General features: G+C 33.1%; 2 protein-coding genes and 1 long non-coding RNA gene across 3 annotated transcripts; all 3 read right to left on the bottom strand.

Moving 5' to 3' along the window:
• Window positions 1-3,947: 3,947 nt before the first annotated feature.
• LOC104094301 (uncharacterized) lies at window positions 3,948-16,368 on the bottom strand. The gene is made up of 2 exons (XR_685851.2): window positions 15,863-16,368; window positions 3,948-4,068 (listed from the first exon to the last, which is right to left on the bottom strand). It is a non-coding gene; the product is annotated as an uncharacterized lncRNA (long non-coding RNA).
• Window positions 16,369-21,318: 4,950 nt separating this feature from the next.
• On the bottom strand, window positions 21,319-22,077 carry LOC138910202 (uncharacterized). The gene is made up of 3 exons (XM_070201425.1): window positions 21,809-22,077; window positions 21,475-21,715; window positions 21,319-21,354 (listed from the first exon to the last, which is right to left on the bottom strand). Exons 1-3 carry the CDS (start codon window positions 22,075-22,077, stop codon window positions 21,319-21,321), a joined length of 546 nt encoding a protein of 181 aa, XP_070057526.1.
• Window positions 22,078-22,961: 884 nt separating this feature from the next.
• On the bottom strand, window positions 22,962-23,309 carry LOC104097475 (RING-H2 finger protein ATL46-like). The gene has a single exon (XM_009604036.1). It carries the CDS (start codon window positions 23,307-23,309, stop codon window positions 22,962-22,964), a length of 348 nt encoding a protein of 115 aa, XP_009602331.1.
• Window positions 23,310-24,711: the final 1,402 nt, after the last annotated feature.

Below are 24,711 nucleotides of genomic sequence, written 5' to 3'. Positions count from 1 at the left end.
TAGATTGTATTCAATTGGTGATCAAGCAATTAAATAATTAAGCGCAAGATTGACTAAATAAACCAATATGATAAATCAAGAAGGCAAAATCAATATCCTAATAATAATAGTCATCAAAGAACCACAACCCTAGAACGTGAAGTTTAGCTCAACATAGACATGGCAGCCAAACAACAAATCATACAAAGAAACATAAAAATTACTAAGTTTGGTGGGAGAAAGATGAAACTTAATGAATTCCGGCCTCCACGGCGGCTCTGTGCTTGTATTTTCCTCTCAAAAACGTCCTCTCCAAGTATCTTCTCCCCAAGTATGTTTTTAGGTCTATTTATATGTATAGAAAAAGACCTAAACGTGTAGGACAAGTCCTAGTCAAACCCGGAAACGAATTAAGTCTTCAAAACTCGGATTGGACCTGGCCCCAAGCCTGGCGTCGCCAGCTTAACGCCAGCTTCAGTCTGGCTTCAAGCCTGGCATCGCTAGGTTCTCTCATTTACTGCTCCTGCGCACGCTTTTGACTTGTAGGTCTTATTTTTCTTCTATTTTCATCTCCAATTCACCTACAAATAAAATAGACTCAATTAAGCACAAATATGATATAGTTTAGCATTAAAGCCCCAAAATGTAAGGTAAGTAATGCACTAAAAATATGTAATTATAACCAAACATCAACTGATAACAGTGATGGGTGATATATAATGATGATTGATAGTTGTGGATTGGTGATTGTTATGGTAATAGTGGTTGATGATGATGGTTGTAAATGATGGCTTGCAGTAGTGACAACTGTCATTCGTGCTTGGTAGCGGTGGTGGTTGTGGCTGAAGATGGTGGTACTTGGTAGTCTATAATAGTGGGGAAAATCGATAGCAGTGGTGATGATGATTAGTGGTGAAAGTGTAGGAGTAATAGTAAAATATCATTTTTACATAAATTCTTGAATGTATAACATCTTAACAATATCAAGACTATGTTGTAGATCTTAATCATGGAGATCTATTCAGACCCATTAAATGGTTGTAAAATCGAAAAAACAAACAGATTTAATGGTTAAGATTTGAATGATTAAGATTCAGATCTAGAAAATATAAACGAACTTAATGTCTGAGATATGATGAAATAAAATTCAGACCTCCATTAAGTGCAAACAAATGAGGCCTAAATATGCTCTACTTTAATTGACTTGCTGCAACAATATTTGGGATGACTAGTCTATTTTGGAATAGAAGGTCATATATAGTGTGTACTATAAGAATAACTGAAATTAGAAGAAATACTTTACATAATATTAGAGGGTCAATATTATTGCGGCACGCAACCCGTTCTCAATATTAACTTATTAACATGAACAATTCAACACAACTAAATTTTGTAATCTCATCACAAAAGGAAATAAAGCGTATAGAACATCAAGAAACTACCAGTAAAAATAGAACATAACCAGTGACTCGTATTCGCAAATCTCGACAAATTATCAATACAAGAATAGCTGAAAGACTCCCACAATCGAACAAAATATAGTAAAGTAAATACGATAAAGGCAAGTAAAGACACTAATCAATGAAGATATATAATTAATACATGTAGGAACATATATCATGTAAGTAGGTATTGATTAAAGAATTAATAAACTAAAACAGGCAGCAACCAATTGGCAGATAACAAGTAAGGCATGGATAACAAGTAAAGACATGTAGCAAATCAAAGCATGTAACGAAGTATAACATAGAATAAATAAGGATACAAAGATAAATAGCACAACTCGCATGCTTTATCCCATGAAAATGTATATACACTTGTCACCTCGCATATACGACGTTCCCACACATAATTCACATAACAAATAAACCAACAAGTCTGAATTCTCTCAAGTCAAAGTTAAATGCGGCCTTACCTCTTTCCGCAATCAAATCAATCGAATCTAGCCAAATATTATTCAAACAATCCAAAATAAGCTTTAGAAAATACCCACAAATGAAAAGGATTCGATCTTTAGAAAAATTGAAAAGGTCAACAAAAGTCAACCCCGAGCTCGCTTGGTCAAAACTCAAGATTTTGACCAAAATTGAATCACCTATACATCCCCCAGCCCAGTTATATAATTTGTTTCAAAATCCGACCTCAATTTGAAGTCTAAATCTCAATTTTACAAAATTCCTAAATTCTACCCAAAACCCCTAATTTCTACTATGAAATTCCTAGATTTGATGTTAAAAACTCATGAAAAGTAATTAAAATTATTTGAAAACTAGTTAAATGTGCTTACCAATGAATTTGGAAGGAAAGTATTTTTCAAAAATCACATCTAGAGAGCTTAGGGTTGAAAAATAATGTAAAATGAGTTAACTCCCGATTTTTTTATCTTTTACCCAACTGCAAGTATTTGTTCACAATTGTGAAGACCCCATTTGCAAAATGCTGATCGCAAAAGCGAACAGTGCAATAGGCCCCTAGAAGTTGCAATTGCAACAAAAGCATCGCATTTGCGACTGCCCCTCGTGTGCAAATGCGATCAAAGCTGACCAGCCTACCCAAGTGTGGCAAATACGACAGGTATTTCGCATTTGCGGAGCTCCCCCAGTTCGTATTTGTGATCAAAACTTCGTATTTGCGAAGTGCACATTCCCCAGCCCCTTCACAGATGCTAGCAGCCACTCGCAAAAGCGAGGCTCGCAGTAATATCTCGCATTTGCGAGATCTGAAGGTTGGCACTAGCAACAACTATGTATCAACTGTTCCAAATTCTTTCGTAACACATTCGAAACTCACCTGATCCCCTCTAGCTCCAATTCGTATATGCACACAAGTGTAATAACATCCTACAAACTTGCTATATACCTCAAATCATCAAAATAATATCAAATAAAAAGAATCGATCCTCAAAACTCAAGAATTTCAACTTAAAACTCAATTTTCACAATCTTTCACATAATGCGCCGAAATCTGCGCGGGTCACCCCGGACCCAACCAAACGTGCATACAAGTTCAAAAATATCATACAAACCTACCGGAATCGTCAAAACACCTATCCGGAGTCGTTTACCAAAATGTTGATCTTGGTCAACCCAATCCTTATTTTAGGTCAAAATCGCTTTTTCTTCAAAATTTTATGTAAAAATATTCTAAAAAGCGACACGGACCACACACTCAAATTAAGAAACATCAAATGAAGCTATGAGAGATTTCAAATCACGAAAATTAAGGCTAGTATTCAAAAACACATGTCAGGTCGTCCAAATATTCCCCTATACTTTCGAAAATGGTCTAAGAATACCCCTCGCTATACTATTGAGTTATCTATACCCCTACAGTCGTACTTTGAGTTCAAATATACCCCTCATTTAAACGGAGGGACACGTGTCATTGTCCTGTTGGCCAATTCTAAATATATCCTAATTAATTAAAAAGACTCATTACCCATACCCGAAAAGCAATTTTCTAAAGCAATTCTTTTTTTGTAAAAACTGAAAAAACTATTTTTTTTTTACTAAAAACTGAAAAAACGAAAATATTTTTTTAAACAATGTTTTTGTAAAAACTGAAAAAAAAACTGAAAAGCAATGTTTTTGTAAAAACTGGAAAAAATTGAATGTTTTTTTACTAGAAACTGAAAAAATCGAAAATAGTTTTTCCTAGTTTTTAGAAAAATATTGCATTAAAAAAACTGAAAAATAATTTCTAAAGCAATTCTTTTTGTAAAAACTAAAAAAAAAACTGAAAAGCAATTTTCTAAAGCAATGTTTTTGTAAAATGATTGATCTTTCTCAAAGTCCGGACTAAATCTAAGTAGGTTTGGAATTCTAAGTATGTTTAAGTTATTAATTAGGTCATTTTAAATTAATAATTTACAAAATTCAATAAATTTATTAAGAAAAGTTAAATTTTAACTAAAGCTACTAAATTCCATAAACCTAAAGTACAACTTGACATTAAAAGATTTAAAGAAGGGAACATAAACCAAGTATATATTATTGGGGACTATAACCCCTATTCCTTTTCTCTTTTTTACCGTACAAAACATTGTTAAACAAGTAGTCAAGAAATCAAAAAATTTGTGACTAAGAACACCTGTAAGTAGAGAATTATTTTCAAATAGAGAAAGTGGTCATTCTTTTTTGTACAGATTTAAAAAAAATAGATTCACATAATTAAAACGGATATAATATTTAATTGACTAGCTATAGAAATATTTGGGATGACTTGACGACCAAGTAAACTATAAATATATTTTTGTGGAATACAGGATATAAGATGAATTGAAAGTAGAATAACAATTACCTTTGTGTTCACATGCACTTTATATGATTACTATTTTCTTATTAGTTATTCCAAAAAAAAAAAATTATTTAAAAATAATTTAATTAAATTTAAACCTTTTATTTTATCACACAAATAGAGGCGAATCCAGAATTTGAGTGCGACGGGGGTACCATTATATGCTAATTACTAGCGATAAAATTTGGCGTGCAACTAGAAGCTAATTATTAGCGATAAAATTTGATGTGCAACTCTTTAAAATATTAATGATTACTATCAATAACTTATCATCTAAGTATTAAAAAAGATTCTAAAGAAAGAAAAAGCATCGAACATAGAGAGATATTTATTCGCAAGATGGGTGCTACGGGAAGGGAAGATGTTTGATTTAAGCCTATTTTAAACTTCACAATTTCTAGTTTGTTCTCAAATTAAAAAGGAGTTTGTGATCAAAAGGGTGTGTTAGTAGTCGAAGAATTGAAGAAGAGTCTCAATCTCTCGGTTGTCATCGTGGAGTAAGAGTTGGCGATGCCCACTACTTTATCAAAGTGATTATTGAAGAAGCTTGTGACAGAAAAGATTTATATTTTTTTATTATTTGTGGAGCAATAAGTTACAATTTGAGGTTTTTGATATGAAGGGTGAGATTTAAAAAAAAGGATAAAATTAATTAAGTTAACCATCATGTACTAGTATTAAACTAAAATTGAATTTAGAAAAAAAAACAAAAAAAAACAGTTTGCTATTAAATTTAAATTTTTATGTTGAATTCAAATAACTAAAATAGAAAGAAGGAGAAAAAGCTAAACATGGATTTCAAACTCAAATCAACCACGGAAGGGAAGAAACTTAAGTACTCCACTCAACCACTCCTCGAGTCAAGCTTTTTGTATTTGAGGCACAAGTAAATTATTTAAGGGGTCTCATCTGTATTTGCAAATATATATATACATATGTAATATATATATACATGGTTTCTGTTGAGATTAACGGGTCCCATGACCCCTCAAACAGCAAGGTAGGTTCGTCTCTGAACTCAAATATTATGAAACGTTTAAGATCACAAGTTTTAAATTTTTATTTTTCTTAAAATGTAATTTCGTATCTAATGAAACTAGGTCAAGAATATTATAGCATATACATCAAGAAGAGAAGATGTAGGCGTAATTTTGACGCGTTAAATTTTTCAGAAGCTTCTTTGTAAGATGTTTGATTTTTTACTTGACTTATTCGAGGTGGATTCCTTTTAACCTATTTGTCAATAACCTATTTGTCAATAACCTAGTCAAAAGTAAGGCAACCAGGTCTTGGAATTCAAAAGAAAACTACAGTTAGTCCCAATTTAAAGTCCAAGTTTTTGTTACCGGGATTTACCATCATTACGCCATCGGTTTCAAATCTATTATGTAACGTACAATAAATGAAATAAATGGTTATAACGGGCAGAACAAGGCAATCAATTACGAAATTGACTAAACAGACACGAGATTGAGTCAACAGGCACGTGATTGACTCAACAGGCATGTGATTGACTCATAAGTTACGGAATTCCAGCATTTACACAGATGTTACAAGTTTTTTAAAAGTAACAGATGGATTGAGCAAATACTCATAATGGACCTATAATTCAAGGAGAATGGTTACTTAGATTTAGCCATATAAATAGACACATTTTACCACTATTGTAATCATCTAATTTTCTTCTCTACAATTTTACACATTGTAATTTATAGCATCCTGGTCCCAAGTTAGCTATAGTTCGACCCTTCAAGCTCTGTTCGGCTTATCATCCTATCAAGGATCATTCAATAAGAATTATTTCTTCTCTGCTTTATTTTTATTATATTATATTTCACGAGGTCAAATGCTAAAGAACTAAAATATATCGTTGACTTCCCAAATAGGAAGGTTTACGTTGGTCAGGACTCGACACCGAATTTAAAGGTAAGTTGATTGAATTTTTATGTGTTAATGCAAATTGCTTTGCTTGCCCCCATGCCCACATAATAGGTATACCATCAGAGGTAATGGCTTGTATGGTCAATATTGACCCCCGCTATAATCCGGTCAAGCAAAAAAAGAAACTTGAGTTAAATAATAAAAAATAAAGTAATAAAATTTCGAACGGTCGATTTAGCCCGAAAAGTCGAATCATCCGGACTCGCTAGCTAGCATCAACCTATCATTACCTTCAAAATTCCGAGGAGAAAGATGGTTGCTAGTGTACCAAATTGTCTTGGATGTCTCATTAAATGTAATCTTAATTCAAGAGATAAAGGTACATAATCTCAAATCTATTATAAAATACTCTTAGACACGGAAACTACATATCTACGTTTTGAGAAGTTGGCATTAATAGAAACTGCCCTAAATCTAAGGCTTTATTTTCATTGTCATCAAATTCCCATAGTCACTATATTTTTATTATGCAATATTTTGCAAAAACACAAACTGTAAGGAAGGCTATCTAAATCGGTAGTCGAACTTAGTGAATATGATATTATTTATCAGCCACGTATGGCTATAAAATTACAAGTTTAATAGATTTCATGATTAATCTTAGCTCAAACATATTGCCCGAAGCTAAAAAGGAAGTACATATTGTTTCTGGGATAATTATCAGATTTGAACCTTCTACACAATTATGTTCTCAAGTATTAAAAGTCCTGGGTTAGGGACAATGCTTAATGCACCTATTGGGGAAGTAGTTACATAATTCATAAAAGTTGCATTATTACTAACAATGAAACCGAGTATGAAGCATATGTTACAGGGTGCGAATTAGCTCGGGGACTCAGTGTCATGACCCAAAATCCATTAAAGGTCATGATGGTGCCGGACCCCGCTGTCACGCAAGCCAAAAATAAATACTTAATTTGGTTCTCATTTTAATATTTTTGAAATCATATTTCCTTCAATTAAATAATAAAAGATGGAATTTACAGTGTAAATAATAATATTTTTAACAATTTCAATATAGCACAATCCCTAATCACCCCCAAAACCCGGTGTCACAGGTGCATGAGTATCAACTAGGAATGTAAAATAAATATAGCATCTGTCCGGTATACAAATTGGAAAGGAAAAAAAATATAAATACTCTGAAGGAGACTCTGTTGGCTGCGAATCATAGTATAGAGTGCAGCTCACCTAAGTCCCCACTATAACCGTGCCTCTGCGCCCACAAGACCACTAGATATATATGTACCTGCACAAATATGAGCAGCAAGTGTAGTATGAGTACGTAAATCAATGCGTACCCAGTAAGTATCCCGTCTAACCTCGAATAAGTAGTGACGAGAGGTCTGCTCCGACACTTACTATGGGCTATAAATAAAATACCAACGATATAATTTAGCATGGATTACGTAGAACGGCTGTAAGCTCAATATCATGAAATAAGTAAACAATTCTTTTGTTAATAAGAAATTTTCAAATTTATTTTTCATCGTTTATCATTTTGTAACTCAGGTCAATGAGTCAACTATCATAAATTCCAAAGCAAACAATTCAATCATGCGCAAATCATGCCGAGGTCGTACGACCCAATCCAACATATAAATATAAATTGTGCACTGCCGAGGGTCGAACGGCTCGAACCATAGATGCATCTATTAAATCTGTCGATGCGTTCGGCCCGCTCCACAAAATAATAAACACATTCAAACAACCAAGTCAAGAATTTATTAAGGGGCAATTATTCAAGAAAATGCCAAATTCTCATTTAACGGCCAAGAGAACGAATTTTATCCTTTTAAAAATTCCTTTACCAAGTTCAGTGTGATTTAAGCAAATAAAATTAACAAGAAGGTTGCAAATATCGCAAGTATAGCATGATTTGGATCCTAGACTACCCGGACTTAAGCATAATAGTAGCTACGCACGGATTCTCGTCACCTCGTGTGTACGTAGCCCCCACAAATAGGAGCACATATTGAATTATTTTACCTATGGGGTTAATTCCCTCTTACAGGGTTAGAAAGGAGACTTACTTTGCTCCGAAGTTTCATAGCCGGCTCCCAAGCCTTTCCAACAACTCAAACCGATGTCCAACACTCCAAAACTAGTCAATAAATGTGCAAACCCATAAAAATATACTCTAATACTCACAACAATTCGATTTAAATAAATTTTCAACTCCGCTCGAAAAGATGATAAAATCACTTTCAGGCCCACGTGCCCGAATTTCGAAAATTTCGAAGATAAACTTTACCCATAACACCACGAACTCAAATATATAATTTATTTTAAATTCCATGTCCGATTTCGTGGTCAAAATCTAAAAATATAAATTTTTAGATTTTTCTTCAAAATCTCAAATTTCCACAAATTTTCAAGTCTAAATCCATATATAATCTAAGTATTTAACTTGCAATAGGTGGGAATCACTTACCTTGACATAGATGACAAAAATCTCCCTTCCACGAGCTCCAAAAATCGCCCAACTAAATGAAAAATAGAGGAAAATGGCTGAATCCCGTCTTTTAAAAACCTCACTGCCCAGGCAACCCTTCTTTGCGAACACGGCACATCCCTCGCTTTTGCGAGGCTCAATAACCTCATGCCCATAAATCTCTCTTCGCGTTCGCGACACTCTGATCACGTTCGCGAAGGCCAGCTGCCCAGAACCCTCGCGTTCGCATTCCTTCTACGCATTTGCGTTGGCCAAATGGCCTTAGGTCCATCTCCCCCTTTCTTTTTCACGTTCGTGTCGCCTTGGCCGCATTCGCGAAGGCTTGTCCAGCTCTTGCCTAGCGTTCCCGTTCGCGAAGGCCAACCAAGCAGCCTCACAATTTCCTCTACGCGAAATCCGGACTTCCTTCGCGTTCGCGAAGAAGGACACTAGACACCAGCAATAGCAGTCCAAAACAGCCCGAAATGATCCGAAACAATCCCGAAACACACCTGAGGTCCCCGGGACCCGTCCAAATCGCACAAACTAGTCCCATAACATAACACCGACCTGCTCGAGGCCTCAAATCACTTTAAACAACATCATAATCATGAATCACATCATAATTCAAACTTAATAAACTTTAGAACTTCAAACTTCTACATTCGATGCCGAAACCCATCAAATCACGTTTGATTGACCTGAAATTTTTGAAAACAAGTCACATTCGATATTACGGACCTATTCCAAGTCCCGGAATTGGATTCTGACCCCGATATCAAAAAGTCCACTCCCGGTCAAACTTCTCATAAACCTTAAGATTTCTAACTTCCACCAAATGACCCCAAAATGACATACAGACCTCCCAATCCACTCTCGGACACGCTCCAAATATCAAAATTGCCATAAAGAGCTATTCTCAGACTTGAAATCCCAAACGGACACTGATAATATTGAAATGCACTTCAACCCAAATTTATGAAATTCTTACAAAATGTCAACTTTCACAATAGGTGAGAAACGCTCCCGGGTCATCCAAAACCCGATCCGGACATACGCCCAAGTCCAAAAACCTCATACAAACCTGTCGGAACCTTCAAATCCCGATTCTGAGGTCGTTTACTTAAAAATCCAACCTTAGCCAATTCTTCCAACTTAAAGTTTTCGGAATGAGAATTTTCTTTCCAAATCCACTCCGAACTTCCCGAAATTCAATTCCGACCACACGTACAAGTCATAATACCTGAAGTGAAGCTACTCATGGCCTCGAACTATTGAACGATGCGCTGAAGCTCAAAACGACCGATCAAGTCATTACACTTAGAGCAAAACTGTTGATTTAACGATTGATTCTTAACTCGTGATCAAATCCAAGAAAATTAGGCATCCTGAGAAAACTAAGACATATATGCTAGTCTCGAATCTAGTGCTAATATCACAGACTACAACAACAACTATGGACTCTTATTGAGAAATATCGTTTCGGGATCAAATAGTCTCGGAATCGAGTCATTCCTTATTTGGGCGATCCCTAATCTATCATCAACTAGAATAAAAATGAGCTAATATTGACTAATTTAATTTGGAATTAGCATAATAAATTCACTGATTACTTGCAGAATGAGACTTTACCCAAAGACAGACACGCTCTAGACAACTCTGAGTGTGTCTCATCCCGTACTGTTGTAATGACTCGGACGGTCTTTTTGAGAGTACTAACCTCGAAACCCTATTTATTTCTTCCTATATTTTATTTTGTGGTTACGTAACTTGCCGGGAGGATTTATTTTTGGTTTCGGAGTAAAATGGGACACATAGTCCCTAAAATGGAAGTTTAAATCGTAGGAATAAACTGTAGTTTGAATTGAATGAAGACAACGCCGAAATGGAGTTTTGTTGGTTCCTATAGCTCTGTAAGGTAATTTTGGTCTTAGGAGCGTGTTCGGGTATTGAATTGGAGGTCCGTAAGTCATTTTAGCGTTAATTGGCGAAAGTTAAAAAACTTGGTGTAATTAGAGGACAAGTAATTTCATGCTGCGTGCAATAGTTAAATATGAGGTTCATATAACTTAGAGTCAACTCATTAATTGGTCTCCCTATTCTTTTTTGTGGCTAAAGATATCTGCTTGCCTATTACAGTGATATAATGTATATAATACTTCTTTCTCCTCCATTTGAAATCGTTGAAAGTAAGATAAAAGATAGCACGTGTACTGTTATAACTTCAACTTAGTAAGATCACTTTCGTGAGTACAATACTTCTCTAGCTCACCTTATGAGTTTTGAGTACCACTTATCTCTTGATAGTTCTCCTTATATCATCTCAATTATTAAAGTTATTATCCTCTGCAACCTTCTCTATCTTACCTTATAAGTACGACATCTCTCTTTTGATAGTTCTCGTTACTTCTCAATTACTGAAGTTATCATCTTTTGGAACCTTTTCAAGTTATAAATTTGAGTCCTCTAGGCATATTTTTCTATTACCTACATTTACTTTTTTCCTTAAACACACATAACAACTATAATATTTTTAAATGTCTTCAAGTTGCCTTTCCTTCTTCCTTCTTTTACTCTTGGATTTATCGTTATTTTTTGTGTATTCAAAGCTTATGTTTTTGCTGTTTGTGGATTAGTGTACCATTTTGTCTTTCTTCTTTCCCATGTTTTGTAGCTACATGTGCAGGTACAACTTATCCCTCTTCCTCCTTCCCTCCTTTTTCCCTTCCTAGAAATACTAGCACACATCCATAATATTGTTTAGATCTTCTGACGGGGTTTTATGTCTGTACTCTGCGTCACTTTTATGTCTTATAAGAATAAGATCATATATACTTCTAAAAAATTTGCTTTCGATATCCATAACACAACAAATTAATTGATGTAATGCGTACTAGATACAAAGGTTTATGTTTTGCATTTCTACCTGTTTATTAAATTATTTTTTCTTTATGGTTAATAGTCAGTTCATGTACAGGGTCTCGAGAAATAAGAAAACATCGATGCCAGATTGGAAGTGGTGTTGAGGTTGATCCACGAGCACATTCCTGAAACTTATGATCGACCAAATCAAGATTTTTGACCAGTTTTCTTCAAAGAAGCTTAGAAGGCTCATTGTTTCAGAACTTGTGTTCGTGTAATTGAAACTAAGTCGCAGTGACTTAACCTGCAGGCTACGTGAAAGGTCAAGCTCCTAAGATTTGGAGGAAAAGAAAAGTAATAAAAGTCAATAGGTTAGGTATTAGACATCGGATGCACCACTTTGCACTAACTGTTTCTACTGTACAACTTGATAATTAAATAAGGATTCAATTATTTTGTTAAAAGACAAAATAATGACATAGCTAAGACGCAAGTTTTATTGTGATATTTGTAATAGACACTAGAACAGATGGTTTTTAGTAGTAACTAATACTATGCAGAATTTATGAATAATGAATTTCGTATATTCCATATTTGAGTAATGAATATTAGGAGTTGTCGACATTCTTAATTGTTGCCAATTTGTTACTTCCTATGACTTCTTTTACCATCCCAGTTGGATTCCCAAATTAATTCTCCAAGGCATCATTAGAGAATGATAGTAAGTTCAAATCTACAATGCTGGGCCAGTGCTCTACACGGGCAATTCCCATCTAGTTTCCAAAGAAAGTGTTCCAGATGGTAGAATCTATATGCCGAAATTTCCTCTGGACAGGTGGAGGAGAGTTGACCAAAAGAGCACTATTGGAATGGGAGAAACTATGTTATCCTAAGGTTGCAGGAGGTCTTAAAATTCTAGATATATCAATATGGAATATGGCAACAGTGTGTAAGCTTATGGAACCTATGTCAGAAAAAAGACAAATTATGGGTAGTTTGGGTGCATACATACTATGGTAAAAGGAAGCAAGTTTGGGATATATAGGGGAAACAAACATCTTGGATAGTCAAAAGGTACTGAAAGCTAAACTTTACTCGAAAAAAGGGTCAAAATTATCCTTGCATTGTCGAAAATAGCTCAAATATACCCTCCGTTTGTTTTTGGTACCAAATTTGTCCTCACCGTCTAAAAATTGGACCATTATTGCCTTAAAAACCAACGGCTGCCACATCAGTTTTTGGACACATTTAAATATTATGGAAAAGGGTCAAAATTGCCCTCGAACTATCTAAAATAGCTCAATTATATCCTTCGTTTGTATTTGGTACCAAATATGTCCTTGACGTCTAAATATTGGACCATTATTGCCCTAAAAACTAACGGCTGTCACATGAGCTCATGTGAACAACAAAAGTCTATCTCCAAGAGACGGTCCTCCATCTTGACAAAAGTCCCCACGGATAAAATTTCTTTCTCCATTTTCATTCGTTGACTCATCTAAGTGTTGCTCCTTCCAAATAATTAAAGCTACACCAATTTTATTATGAGAAATTTAGTTGGGCTATTCTTAAGATTCACAAATCTGTAAAAAAAATTCCAATATACTACTATACAAGAAATAAAATACCAACTTTTATCACTTAAAATCAGAAATCTTATCACAAAAAAGGTGAGAACTACAAAAACTGCATATTGCAGTATTCCCATGGCTAGCTATCCAAGCTCATAACTCAAAAAGGTCACAAATTAGTTGCAGAGATATATCCTTTTAAAAACAACTCTCATAAAAAACTCAAAAACTATTAGAATGAGACCATTCTCTAAAATACTATACCCTTCCACTTCCAGCCTTCATCAACATAAAAGAAAAGAAAACCGACCGCAAATAAGACCTAGACCCAAAACCTCATAAAAAGATACACTTTTTAGACACCACCTAATCCTTCCCATCCTCACTGGCCTAGCTAGTAGGCCATCTGAAGTGTTTCACTGTGCCTTCACGGAAAATGCAGCAACCCCTCGCAGAAAATGGGTTCTTGCGGGTGGAGAAGGTTTTTTTTTTTGTGTCTTGTTGTACTGGCATGTCAACATGATTATAGTATTTTAATAGGTCCAAAAGCTTATGTGACAGCCATTAGATTTTAGGGCAAGGACATATTTGGTACCAAACACAAACGGATGATATAATTGAGCTATTTTCGATATATAGTTCGGGAGCAATTTTGATCCTTTTTCCGTAATATTTAAATATGTCCAAAAGCTTATGTGACAGCCGTTAGTTTTTAGGGCAATAATGATCCAATTTTTAGACGGCGAGAATAAATTTAGTACCAAAAATAAACTAAGGGTATATTTGAGCTATTTTCGATAGTTCGGGAATAATTTTCACCCTTTTCCGTTGTTTTTCTGACGATCACAATCAACTAGATCCCATGTGAATCTCACTTTCCCATCCAATCTCTCTCTTTATATACTCTTAAATTTCCATTGCCTTTCTTCTTTCAAGAGGAAAGAGTTCACTCAGTTGTTTGTTTCCTCAAACATGCATCAACATCTCCAGCTTGAAATAGGAATTCCTAAGTTGAACTGATTTGTTTATTTTCTACTCACATTTTAGAATAATTTTGTATATTATCAGTTGAAAAAAAGCGACTAAATTATTATTTTGCGCGCATAACACCCTTAAGAGCACTTAGGTTTTTAAACTTTTTGAATATTTTGGGTAGTTATTATTCGATTTTTATTTATGTATAATTGGATAATTACCTTCATGGAATTAAATTGTTTGAATATATCATATCGATCACTTAGTTCAATCAGATTTAAGTTTCGTAATAGAAAAGACTTGGTTTATTACTAACTTTACTTAGTAAATATGAACCACATTAAGCAATGACTCTCAAGGGCCTTATGGACTCGATCGGAGTGACTCAAGGTCGTTATCCTCCGATTTTCATTATGTAACTGTGTATGTATCAATTATCCGAGAGTCAACAAGGATCTTTCTCAAAGTCCGGACTAAATCTAAGTAGGTTTGGAATTCTAAGTATGTTTAAGTTATTAATTAGGTCATTTTAAATTAATAATTTACAAAATTCAATAAATTTATTAAGAAAAGTTAAATTTTAACTAAAGCTACTAAATTCCATAAACCTAAAGTACAACTTGACATTAAAAGATTTAAAGAAGGGAACATAAACTGAAAATACAGATATTTTCTTTTTTTCAGTTTTTAGTTAAAAAATTTCAGTTTTCCCATTATTTAATTGCTTTTTAATTTTTTTTCCAGTTTTTACAAAAATATTGGTTTAGAAAATATTTTTCAGTTTTTTTGAAGCAGTGTTTTTGTAAAAACTGGCAAAAAAAAATATTTTCATTTTTTTTAATTTTTAGTAAAAACAATTCAGTTTTTACAAAAAATAATGCTTTAGAAAATTGATTTTTGGGTATGGGTAATGAGTCTTTTTAATTAATTTGGAGATATTTAGAATTGGCCAACAGAACGATGACACGTGTCCCTCCGTTTAAATGAAGAGTATATTTGAACCCAAAGTATGACTGCAGGGGTATAAATAACTCAATAGTATAACGAGTGATATTTTTAGACCATTTTCGAATATAACGAGGTATATTTGGACTTTTGTAGTAAATAATTTAGGGGGAATAAAAACTTACCGCTAAAGATGCCGCTAAAGACTTTTTTTTGTTGTCGTACCAATTAGTTCCAAAGGTCAATTTTTTTTTAGTATGCATGACTCAAATTCAATGTTTTTGTTGTTTTCTATGTGCAACTAGTCCCTCTTGTTTCCGACTGCCAGGATCTAGACTAGGCCCAACGCTCGTCAATTTGGCTTATTTGACTCTTCCAAAATGTGGCTGGTCTTTTACGCTTTTCTTTTTCTACTATGAGATATCGAATTATTTTGTAAATATTACTAATTGAGTTGTATATATTGATAGTGTAAAAATTAATTATCTATATAATTTAACTTATAATAGTAGTATTAACTGTCTCGTTTTTTCAGATTTTTAATTTTACTTATTATGAAAATTAAAAAGTTCTGCTAAATTTTTGTCATGAAAATAACTTTGCTCAGAGCATGTTTGGCTAAGCGTCTAAGAATTGCCTACTTTGAGAATTACTTTTATCAAAATAGCTTTTGCGAAAAGGACATTTGGATAGAAACAATTTATGATTGATAACAGATTGTGTCTGACTAAACTTTTCAAGAAATACTTTTAGTGTTAAATTACAAAAACAAATAGTAGGTTTGGAATTCTAAGTATGTTTAAGTTATTAATTAGATCGTTTTAACAACTGAAAGCAAAAAATTTGTGACTAAGAACACCTGTAAGTAGAACATCCATTACTCAAGCCAGAAAGCAATAGAAGAGCAAGTTCTTCTTCAAAGAGATTAAACCTCAGTCCTCCATCTTCAACTTCCTGGATCTCTTCAACCATATAGTTCGGTATAATCACACTCCGGCAAACCGGGCAATTACTGTTTTGTCCCTTGCCGTGCATCACCCATTTATCCAAACAATTTTCATGGAATATATGACTGCAACTTTTAATCTTCCTTCCTTTATCTCCGTGCTCGAATTCCAGTAAGCAAATCGCACAATCAAGTGGCTCTTTTGCTCTTCTATTATACACAAATTTAGAGCATTTCTTGTCTATCATCATTTCCTTGTGCTTGTTTTTTTCGAGCCAACGTACATATGAACTAAATAAAATAATAAACACCAGCAGTAGACATCTCAAAATTTGAGGAAGCCATGAAGAGAAGAAAATGTTTATCAGCTCGTGAAAATGATGGAAAAGTTTAGCGAGAGTCGGCATAATAACAGAAAAAGGAACTACTACTATATGGTAACAAGTATCAAGGTTGTCAATATATATACTACAACTTGAATGGCAAAAGCATATACTCCTCCGTGGACTCATTTGACTGGACACGAAGTTTAAAAAAAGAGAGAAGATTTTTGAACGTGTGGTATAAAATGAGACACATATATTTTGTGTGGCTATAAATTATTCCATAAAAAATAGGTTCACATAAATTGAAACGGATATAATATTTAATTGACTAGCTGTAGAAATATTTGGGATGACTTGACGACCAAGTAAACTATAAATATATTTTTGTGGAATACAGGATATAAGATGAATTGAAAGTAGAATAACAATTACCTTTGTGTTCACATGCACTTTATATGATCACTATTTTCTTATTAGTTATTCCAAGAAAAATAAATTATTTAAAAATAATTTAATTAAATTTAAACCTTTTATTTTATCACACAAATAGAGGCGGATCCAGAATTTGAGTGCGACGGGGGTACCATTATATGCTAATTACTAGCGATAAAATTTGGCGTGCAACTAGAAGCTAATTATTAGCGATAAAATTTGGTGTGCAACTCTTTAAAATATTAATGATTACTATCAATAACTTATCATCTAAGTATTAAAAAAGATTCTAAAGAAAGAAAAAGCACCGAACATAGAGAGAGATATTTATTCGCAAGATGGGTGCTACGGGAAGGGAAGATGTTTGATTTAAGCCTATTTTAAACTTCACAATTTCTAGTTTGTTCTCAAATTAAAAAGGAGTTTGTGATCAAAAGGGTGTGTTAGTAGTCGAAGAATTGAAGAAGAGTCTCAATCTCTCGGTTGCCATTGTGGAGTAAGAGTTGGCGATGCCCACTACTTTATCAAAGTGATTATTGAAGAAGCTTGTGACAGAAAAGATTTATATTTTTTTATTATTTGTGGAGCAATAAGTTGCAATTTGAGATTTTTGATATGAAGGGTGAGATTTAAAAAAAAGGATAAAATTAATTAAGTTAACCATCATGTACTAGTACTAAACTAAAGTTGAATTTAGAAAAAAAAAACAAAAAAAAAACGGTTTGCTATTAAATTTAAATTATGTTGAATTCAAATAACTAAAATAGAAAGAAGGAGAAAAGGCTAAACATGGGTTTCAAACTCAAATCAACCACGGAAGGGAAGAAACTTAAGTACTCCACTCAACCACTCCTCGAGTCAAGCTTTTTGTATTTGAGGCACAAGTAAATTATTTAAGGGGTCTCATCTGTATTTGCAAATATATATATACATATGTAATATATATATACATGGTTTCTGTTGAGAGTAACGGGTCCCATGACCCCTCAAACAGCAAGGTAGGTTCGTCTCTGAACTCAAATATTATGAAATGTTTAAGATCACAAGTTTCAAATTTTTATTTTTCTTAAAATGTAATTTCGTATCTAATGAAACTAGGTCAAGAATATTATAGCATATACATCAAGAAGAGAAGATGTAGGCGTAATTTTGACGCGTTAAATTTTTCAGAAGCTTCTTTGTAAGATGTTGATTTTTTACTTGACTTATTCGAGGTGGATTCCTTTTAACCTATTTGTCAATAACCTATTTGTCAATAACCTAGTCAAAAGTAAGGCAACCAGGTCTTGGAATTCAAAAGAAAACTACAGTTAGTCCCAATTTAAAGTCCAAGTTTTTGTTACCGGGATTTACCATCATTACGCCATCGGTTACACATATATATATAAAAAAAAATTATCGGCTATTATTTTAGGAGCGACTAAAAATATACTAATATTACTTTTATTTTTATTGGGTAATTATTTATTAGACTGAAAATAAAAAAAATAAAAAAAATATAAAATAAGAAAATACTACTGAAAAAATTATTTCCGACCACTATGATTTTTGTGTGAGTTAGTGAAAGTTTTATGATTTTTGTGTGAGAAAATAAAGTTATATGACTTTGGTGAAAAAAAAGTCATAGTTATATAATTTTTGTATGAGAAAACAAAGTTATATGACTTTGGTGAAAAAAAGTCATAGTTATATGACCATTTGTGAAATTTACCCAATTATTTCCTGTACAAAAAGAATATTTTTCTTTCCTCTCAAGCTAATTTACCGATTTAATGAAAAATATTCAATAAAAGAATTAGAGCCCGTTTGGATTAGCTGATTTGAAGTAGCTGATAAGTATTAGGTGCTGAAAAGTATTTTTTAAGTGCTGAAATTGATTTAATAAATAAACAGTTACGTGTTTAGGTACAAGAGCTTAAATTGATAATAAACTACTGCAGTATTTAATAAAAAGTGCTTATAAGCTCTTTTTCTGTTAAAATGACTTGAATAACCTTAGAACTGTTTACACTTATAAGGGCGTAATTTCTTCAAAATTTTAGATTCCTGATCGATTCAAATATAAAATATTTTATTTATCATTTTATTTTAAATACAAATGTAATTAAATAAGATAATTTTTATAATAAATATAATTTATTTTATGATAAGCATATAATTATAAGTTATAATAATTAATAAATTGACAAAAGTTTCTCAGTAAAAAAAATAAATCTAAATAGGATAATATATTTGAAGAGAAACATTGTCTTCATCAACCACAACACTTTTAAGCCAATACACCAAAAATTTGATGTCTTCGTTTATTACATATAGTTCAAAGATTAATACAAAATCACATAGATACAAATATGCAAAGGAATAGAGAATTTGCTTACCTCAAATAGTCAATGAGAATTGCAGACTTGAAAAGACGTGGGGTTTAGGTTGAAAAAATACGTGAGGCAATGAGTATTGATGTAGGAGTTTTGTTTTGAAAAGGAATATTTTAGAGATAAAATAGTAAAAATCTTGGTCAAACTTAAAGTGCTTATAAGCTAAAAATTCATAAGCTGGAGGTGACCAGCTTATGGCTTTTGGCTTATAAATACTTGGCTTATAAGCACTTTTAACTTTACCAAACACATAAATAAACCGAAAAGTACTTATAAGTTAGTTTGACCCGCTTATAAACTTAGTCAGACATCCTCTTAGAATGCATATCAAATATTACTACTATTATAGAAGCCACTAACGAGAGTAGCTTAGGGTCAACGTGTCTGCATAAGTTGTATGCGTAAAAGCTGGCGTTCTGTATTTCCTAAATTGTTGTCACGTGTATCTTAGCTTTTTTAAATTGGGCCCGGGAGGACTTTTTGTAAATATATTAGAATGGAGCAAGTCTTATTGGTTGAAAAGGAACTTTAATGTAGCACCAGTGTAAAATTTTGATTGTATTGACCTATTTGCCCATGTGCTTATGTCATCGGATTACTTTGTTTTTTCGGAAAAAGGGTCAAAATTATCCTCGGACTATTGAAAATAGCTCAAATATATCCTCCGATTATTTTTGGTACCAAATTTGTCCTCGCCGTCTAAAAATTGAACCATTATTACCTTAAAAACTAACGGCTGCCACATCAGTTTTTGGACACATTTAAATATTATGGAAAAGGGTCAAAATTGCCCTCGAACTATCTAAAATAGCTCAATTATATCCTTCGTTTGTGTTTGGTACCAAATATGTCCTTGACGTCTAAATATTGGACCATTATTGCCCTAAAAACTAATGGCCGTCACATGAGCTCATGTGAACAACAAAAGTCTATCTCCAACAGACGGTCCTCCATCTTGACAAAAGCCCCCACGGATAAAATTTTCTTCTCCGTTTTCATTCGTTTACTCATCTAAGTGTTGTTCCTTCCAAATAATTAAAGCTACACCAATTTTATTATAAGAAATTTAGTTGGGCTATTCTTAAGATTCACAAATCTGTAAAAAAAATTCCAATATACTATACAAGAAATAAAATACCAACTTTTATCACTTAAAATCAGAAATCTTATCACAAAAATGGTGAGAACAACAAAAACTGCATATTGCAGTATTCCCATGGCTAGCTATCCAAGCTCATAGCTCAAAAAGGTCACAAATTAGTTGCAGAGATATATCCTTTTAAAAATAACTCTCATAAAAAATTCGAAAACTATTAGAATGAGACCATTATCTAAAATACTATACCCTCCCACTTCCAGCCTTTATCAACATAAAAGAAAAGAAAACCGACCGCAAATAAGACCTAGACCCAAAACTATCTAAACGACCCACTAGGTGGGTGAATAGGTCCACAAATATCCCCTTGTATACGTTTCAAAAACGCAGGGGACTGAATCCGAACCTTTGTTGGTGATGGTCTAATAATCAACTTGCCTTGATAACAAGAAGTGCAAGAAAACTCATTATTTAAAAGAATCTTTAAATTTTTTAATGGATGCCTATTTGAGTTCTCTATAATTCGTCTCATCATAATTGATCCAGGATGTCCCAATCGATCATGCCAAAGTATAAAAGTATTGGAATTAGAAACCTTTTGGTTTACGATAAAATGTGCCTTAATTGCACTAATTCTTATCCAATACATGCCACAAGATAAAGATGAAAACTTCTCAATAACCCTTTTCTGGCCAGAGACATTCTTGGTAACGATGAGATATTCAAGATTATTCTCATCTATTGTCTCAATATGAAATCCATTTCGACGGATATCTTTAAAACTCAATAAGTTCCTCTTGGACTTGGAGGAGAACATTGCATTCTCTATGATAAGTATTGTTCCCTTAGGCATAGTTATATTAGCTCTTCCAGAGCCTTCAATTTGATTATTACTACCAGAAATTGTAGTAACATCTGCCTTACACATACTTAAATGAGAAAAATATTTCTTCTCTTTAAATATTGTATGTGTTGTACATGAATCAATTAAGCAAATATTTTTACAATTAAACTTTGATCCAAGTTTGCTTTGAAAGATATCCATATTTGCTTCCCATGGTTTGACATACAAAAGAAGTATATGAATAAATATTAGTATTTTTAGAGAAAAAGGAAAAGAAATAAAGTTAAACCAATAATTCAATAGTGACATTTTAATGCATTTGCCGACAAATTCTAATTATTATACAAATAATTACGCAACAAAAATAATACAATTTTAACACTAGAAAAATTTCTTCCTTGGCCACGAACAGGGCCACGACCTTTTCCACGCTTAGAATAATGGGAATATACCTTATTCACTTCAGGCAATGGTGTAGACCCAGTGGGTTGATTTTCGTGATTTCTCATGAGGAAATCATTATTTCGTTCAGCCACAAGGAGAAGAGAAATCAACTCAGAATACTTCTTGAAACCTTTCTCTCGGTACTGCTGTTGCAAGACCATATTGGAGGCATGAAACGTTGTGAACATTTTTTCAAGCATATCATAATCAATGATAGTATCTCCACAGAGTTTCAATTTAGAAATAATTCTGAACATCGTAAAATTATATTCAGAAACAGACTTAAAGTCTTGGAGCCTCAGATGAGCTCAATCATATCGTGTTTGTGGAAGAGTGACCAACTTTAAGTTGTCATATCTTTCCTTTAAGCCATTCCACAAAACAAGTGGATCTTTGACTGTGAGATATTCTATCTTCAACCCTTCATCGAGGTGATGGCGCAAGAAAATCAAGGCCTTTGCACAGTCTTGGGTAGATGCTTTATTTTTGTCTTTAATGGCATCTCCAAGACCCATTGCATCTAAATGGATTTCAGCATCCAACACCCATGTCATATAGTTCTTGCCAGAAATTTTAAGGGCAACGAACTTTTTTTTCATAATATCAGTCATAATTAAAGGAGGAGAAAAGTTATACCTTAGTCTTCTCAAAAAGCTTCTTGAGACGGTAGAGTCTCGTGCTGATAACGTGTTATAAAATATAACTCAAAGTAACAATATGGAACAAGGAAAAACAAGCTAAGAGATATAGAGAGAAAGAGAAGAGAGATTCTTATTTCTTCTTCAATTGTGTGTATTTTTCTATCTATTACAAGGCCTTTATATATGCATAAAAAGTGAAGAAAATATGTCATTGAATATGTCATTAAACATAGAAAATATGTCATTGAATATGTCATTAAACATTTGAGATGAAGATCACGGAGGAAGAGTAGACATCCACCATAATTTGATATTTCTTATAACAACTTTTTACATGTCATTAGTTTTTACTTAAATGATTTCTCTATTTCTTTAGTTTGGGGCCTATATATAAAATCTTCCGGACTGTCGGTTGTCGATCATGCAGTGTCCAGATTAACGTTGTATCCTCTCCCAAATGCACTTTCAATGTCAATGTCATTATTATCGGCATGTAGAATGTGAATATAATAACGTAATGTGAATATAGTAACGTGAAATGATTGATCTTTCTCAAAGTCCGGACTAAATCTAAGTAGGTTTGGAATTCTAAGTATGTTTAAGTTATTAATTAGGTCATTTTAAATTAATAATTTACAAAATTCAATAAATTTCTTTAAAAAAAGTTAAAGTTGAACTAAAGCTACTAAATTCGATTGGATCAAAATCTAAAGTCCAACTTGACATTAAAAGATTTAAAGAAGGGAACATAAACCAAGTATATATTATTGGGGACTATAACCCCTATTCCTTTTCTCTTTTTTACCGTACAAAACATTGTTAAACAAGTAGTCAAGAAATCAAAAAAATTGTGACTAAGAACACCTGTAAGTAGAACATCCATTACTCAAGCCAGAAAGCAATAGAAGAGCAAGTTCTTCTTCAAAGAGATTAAACCTCAGTCCTCCATCTTCAACTTCCTGGATCTCTTCAACCATATAGTTCGGTATAATCACACTCCGGCAAACCGGGCAATTACTGTTTTGTCCCTTGCCGTGCATCACCCATTTATCCAAACAATTTTCATGGAATATATGACTGCAACTTTTAATCTTCCTTCCTTTATCTCCGTGCTCGAATTCCAGTAAGCAAATCGCACAATCAAGTGGCTCTTTTGCTCTTCTATTATACACAAATTTAGAGCATTTCTTGTCTATCATCATTTCCTTGTGCTTGTTTTTTTCGAGCCAACGTACATATGAACTAAATAAAATAATAAACACCAGCAGTAGACATCTCAAAATTTGAGGAAGCCATGAAGAGAAGAAAATGTTTATCAGCTCGTGAAAATGATGGAAAAGTTTAGCGAGAGTCGGCATAATAACAGAAAAAGGAACTACTACTATATGGTAACAAGTATCAAGGTTGTCAATATATATACTACAACTTGAATGGCAAAAGCATATACTCCTCCGTGGACTCATTTGACTGGACACGAAGTTTAAAAAAAGAGAGAAGATTTTTGAACGTGTGGTATAAAATGAGACACATATATTTTGTGTGGCTATAAATTATTCCATAAAAAATAGGTTCACATAAATTGAAACGGATATAATATTTAATTGACTAGCTGTAGAAATATTTGGGATGACTTTGACGACCAAGTAAACTATAAATATATTTTTGTGGAATACAGGATATAAGATGAATTGAAAGTAGAATAACAATTACCTTTGTGTTCACATGCACTTTATATGATTACTATTTTCTTATTAGTTATTTCAAAAAAAAAAAAATTATTTAAAAATAATTTAATTAAATTTAAAACTTTTATTTTATCACATAAATAGAGGCGGATCCAGAATTTGAGTGCGACGGGGGTACCATTATATGGTAATTACTAGCGATAAAATTTGGCGTGCAACTAGAAGCTAATTATTAGCGATAAAATTTGGTGTGCAGCTCTTTAAAATATTAATGATTACTATCAATAACTTATCATCTAAGTATTTAAAAAGATTCTAAAGAAAGAAAAAGCACCGAATATAGAGAGAGATATTTATTCGCAAGATGGGTGCTACGGGAAGGGAAGATGTTTGATTTAAGCCTATTTTAAACTTCACAATTTCTAGTTTGTTCTCAAATGAAAAAGGAGTCTGTGATCAAAAGGGTGTGTTAGTAGTCGAAGAATTAAAGAAGAGTCTCAATCTCTCGGTTGCCATCGTGGAGTAAGAGTTGGCGATGCCCACTACTTTATCGAAGTGATTGTTGAAGAAGCGTGTGACAGAAAAGATTATATTTTTTTATTATTTGTGGAGTAATAAGTTGCAAATTGAGGTTTTTGAACTGAAGGGTGAGATTTAAAAAAAGGATAAAATTAATTAAGTTGACCATTATGTACTAGTACTAAACTAAAATTGAATTTAGAAAAAAATTAAAAAAAAATAATTTGCTATTAAATTTAAATTATGTTGAATTCAAATAACTAAAATAGAAAGAAGGAGAAAAAGCTAAACATGGGTTTCAAACTCAAATCAACCACGGAAGGGAAGAAACGTAAGTACTCCACTCAACCACTCCTAGAGTCAACCACTCCTAGAGTCAAGCTTTTGTATTTGAGGCACA

Source organism: Nicotiana tomentosiformis, chromosome 4, assembly GCF_000390325.3.
Source record: "Nicotiana tomentosiformis chromosome 4, ASM39032v3, whole genome shotgun sequence".
NCBI classification, from domain to species: Eukaryota; Viridiplantae; Streptophyta; class Magnoliopsida; order Solanales; family Solanaceae; genus Nicotiana; species Nicotiana tomentosiformis.
Note: the sequence above shows the minus strand (reverse complement) of the source record. Positions and strands in the feature narration are given on the sequence as shown.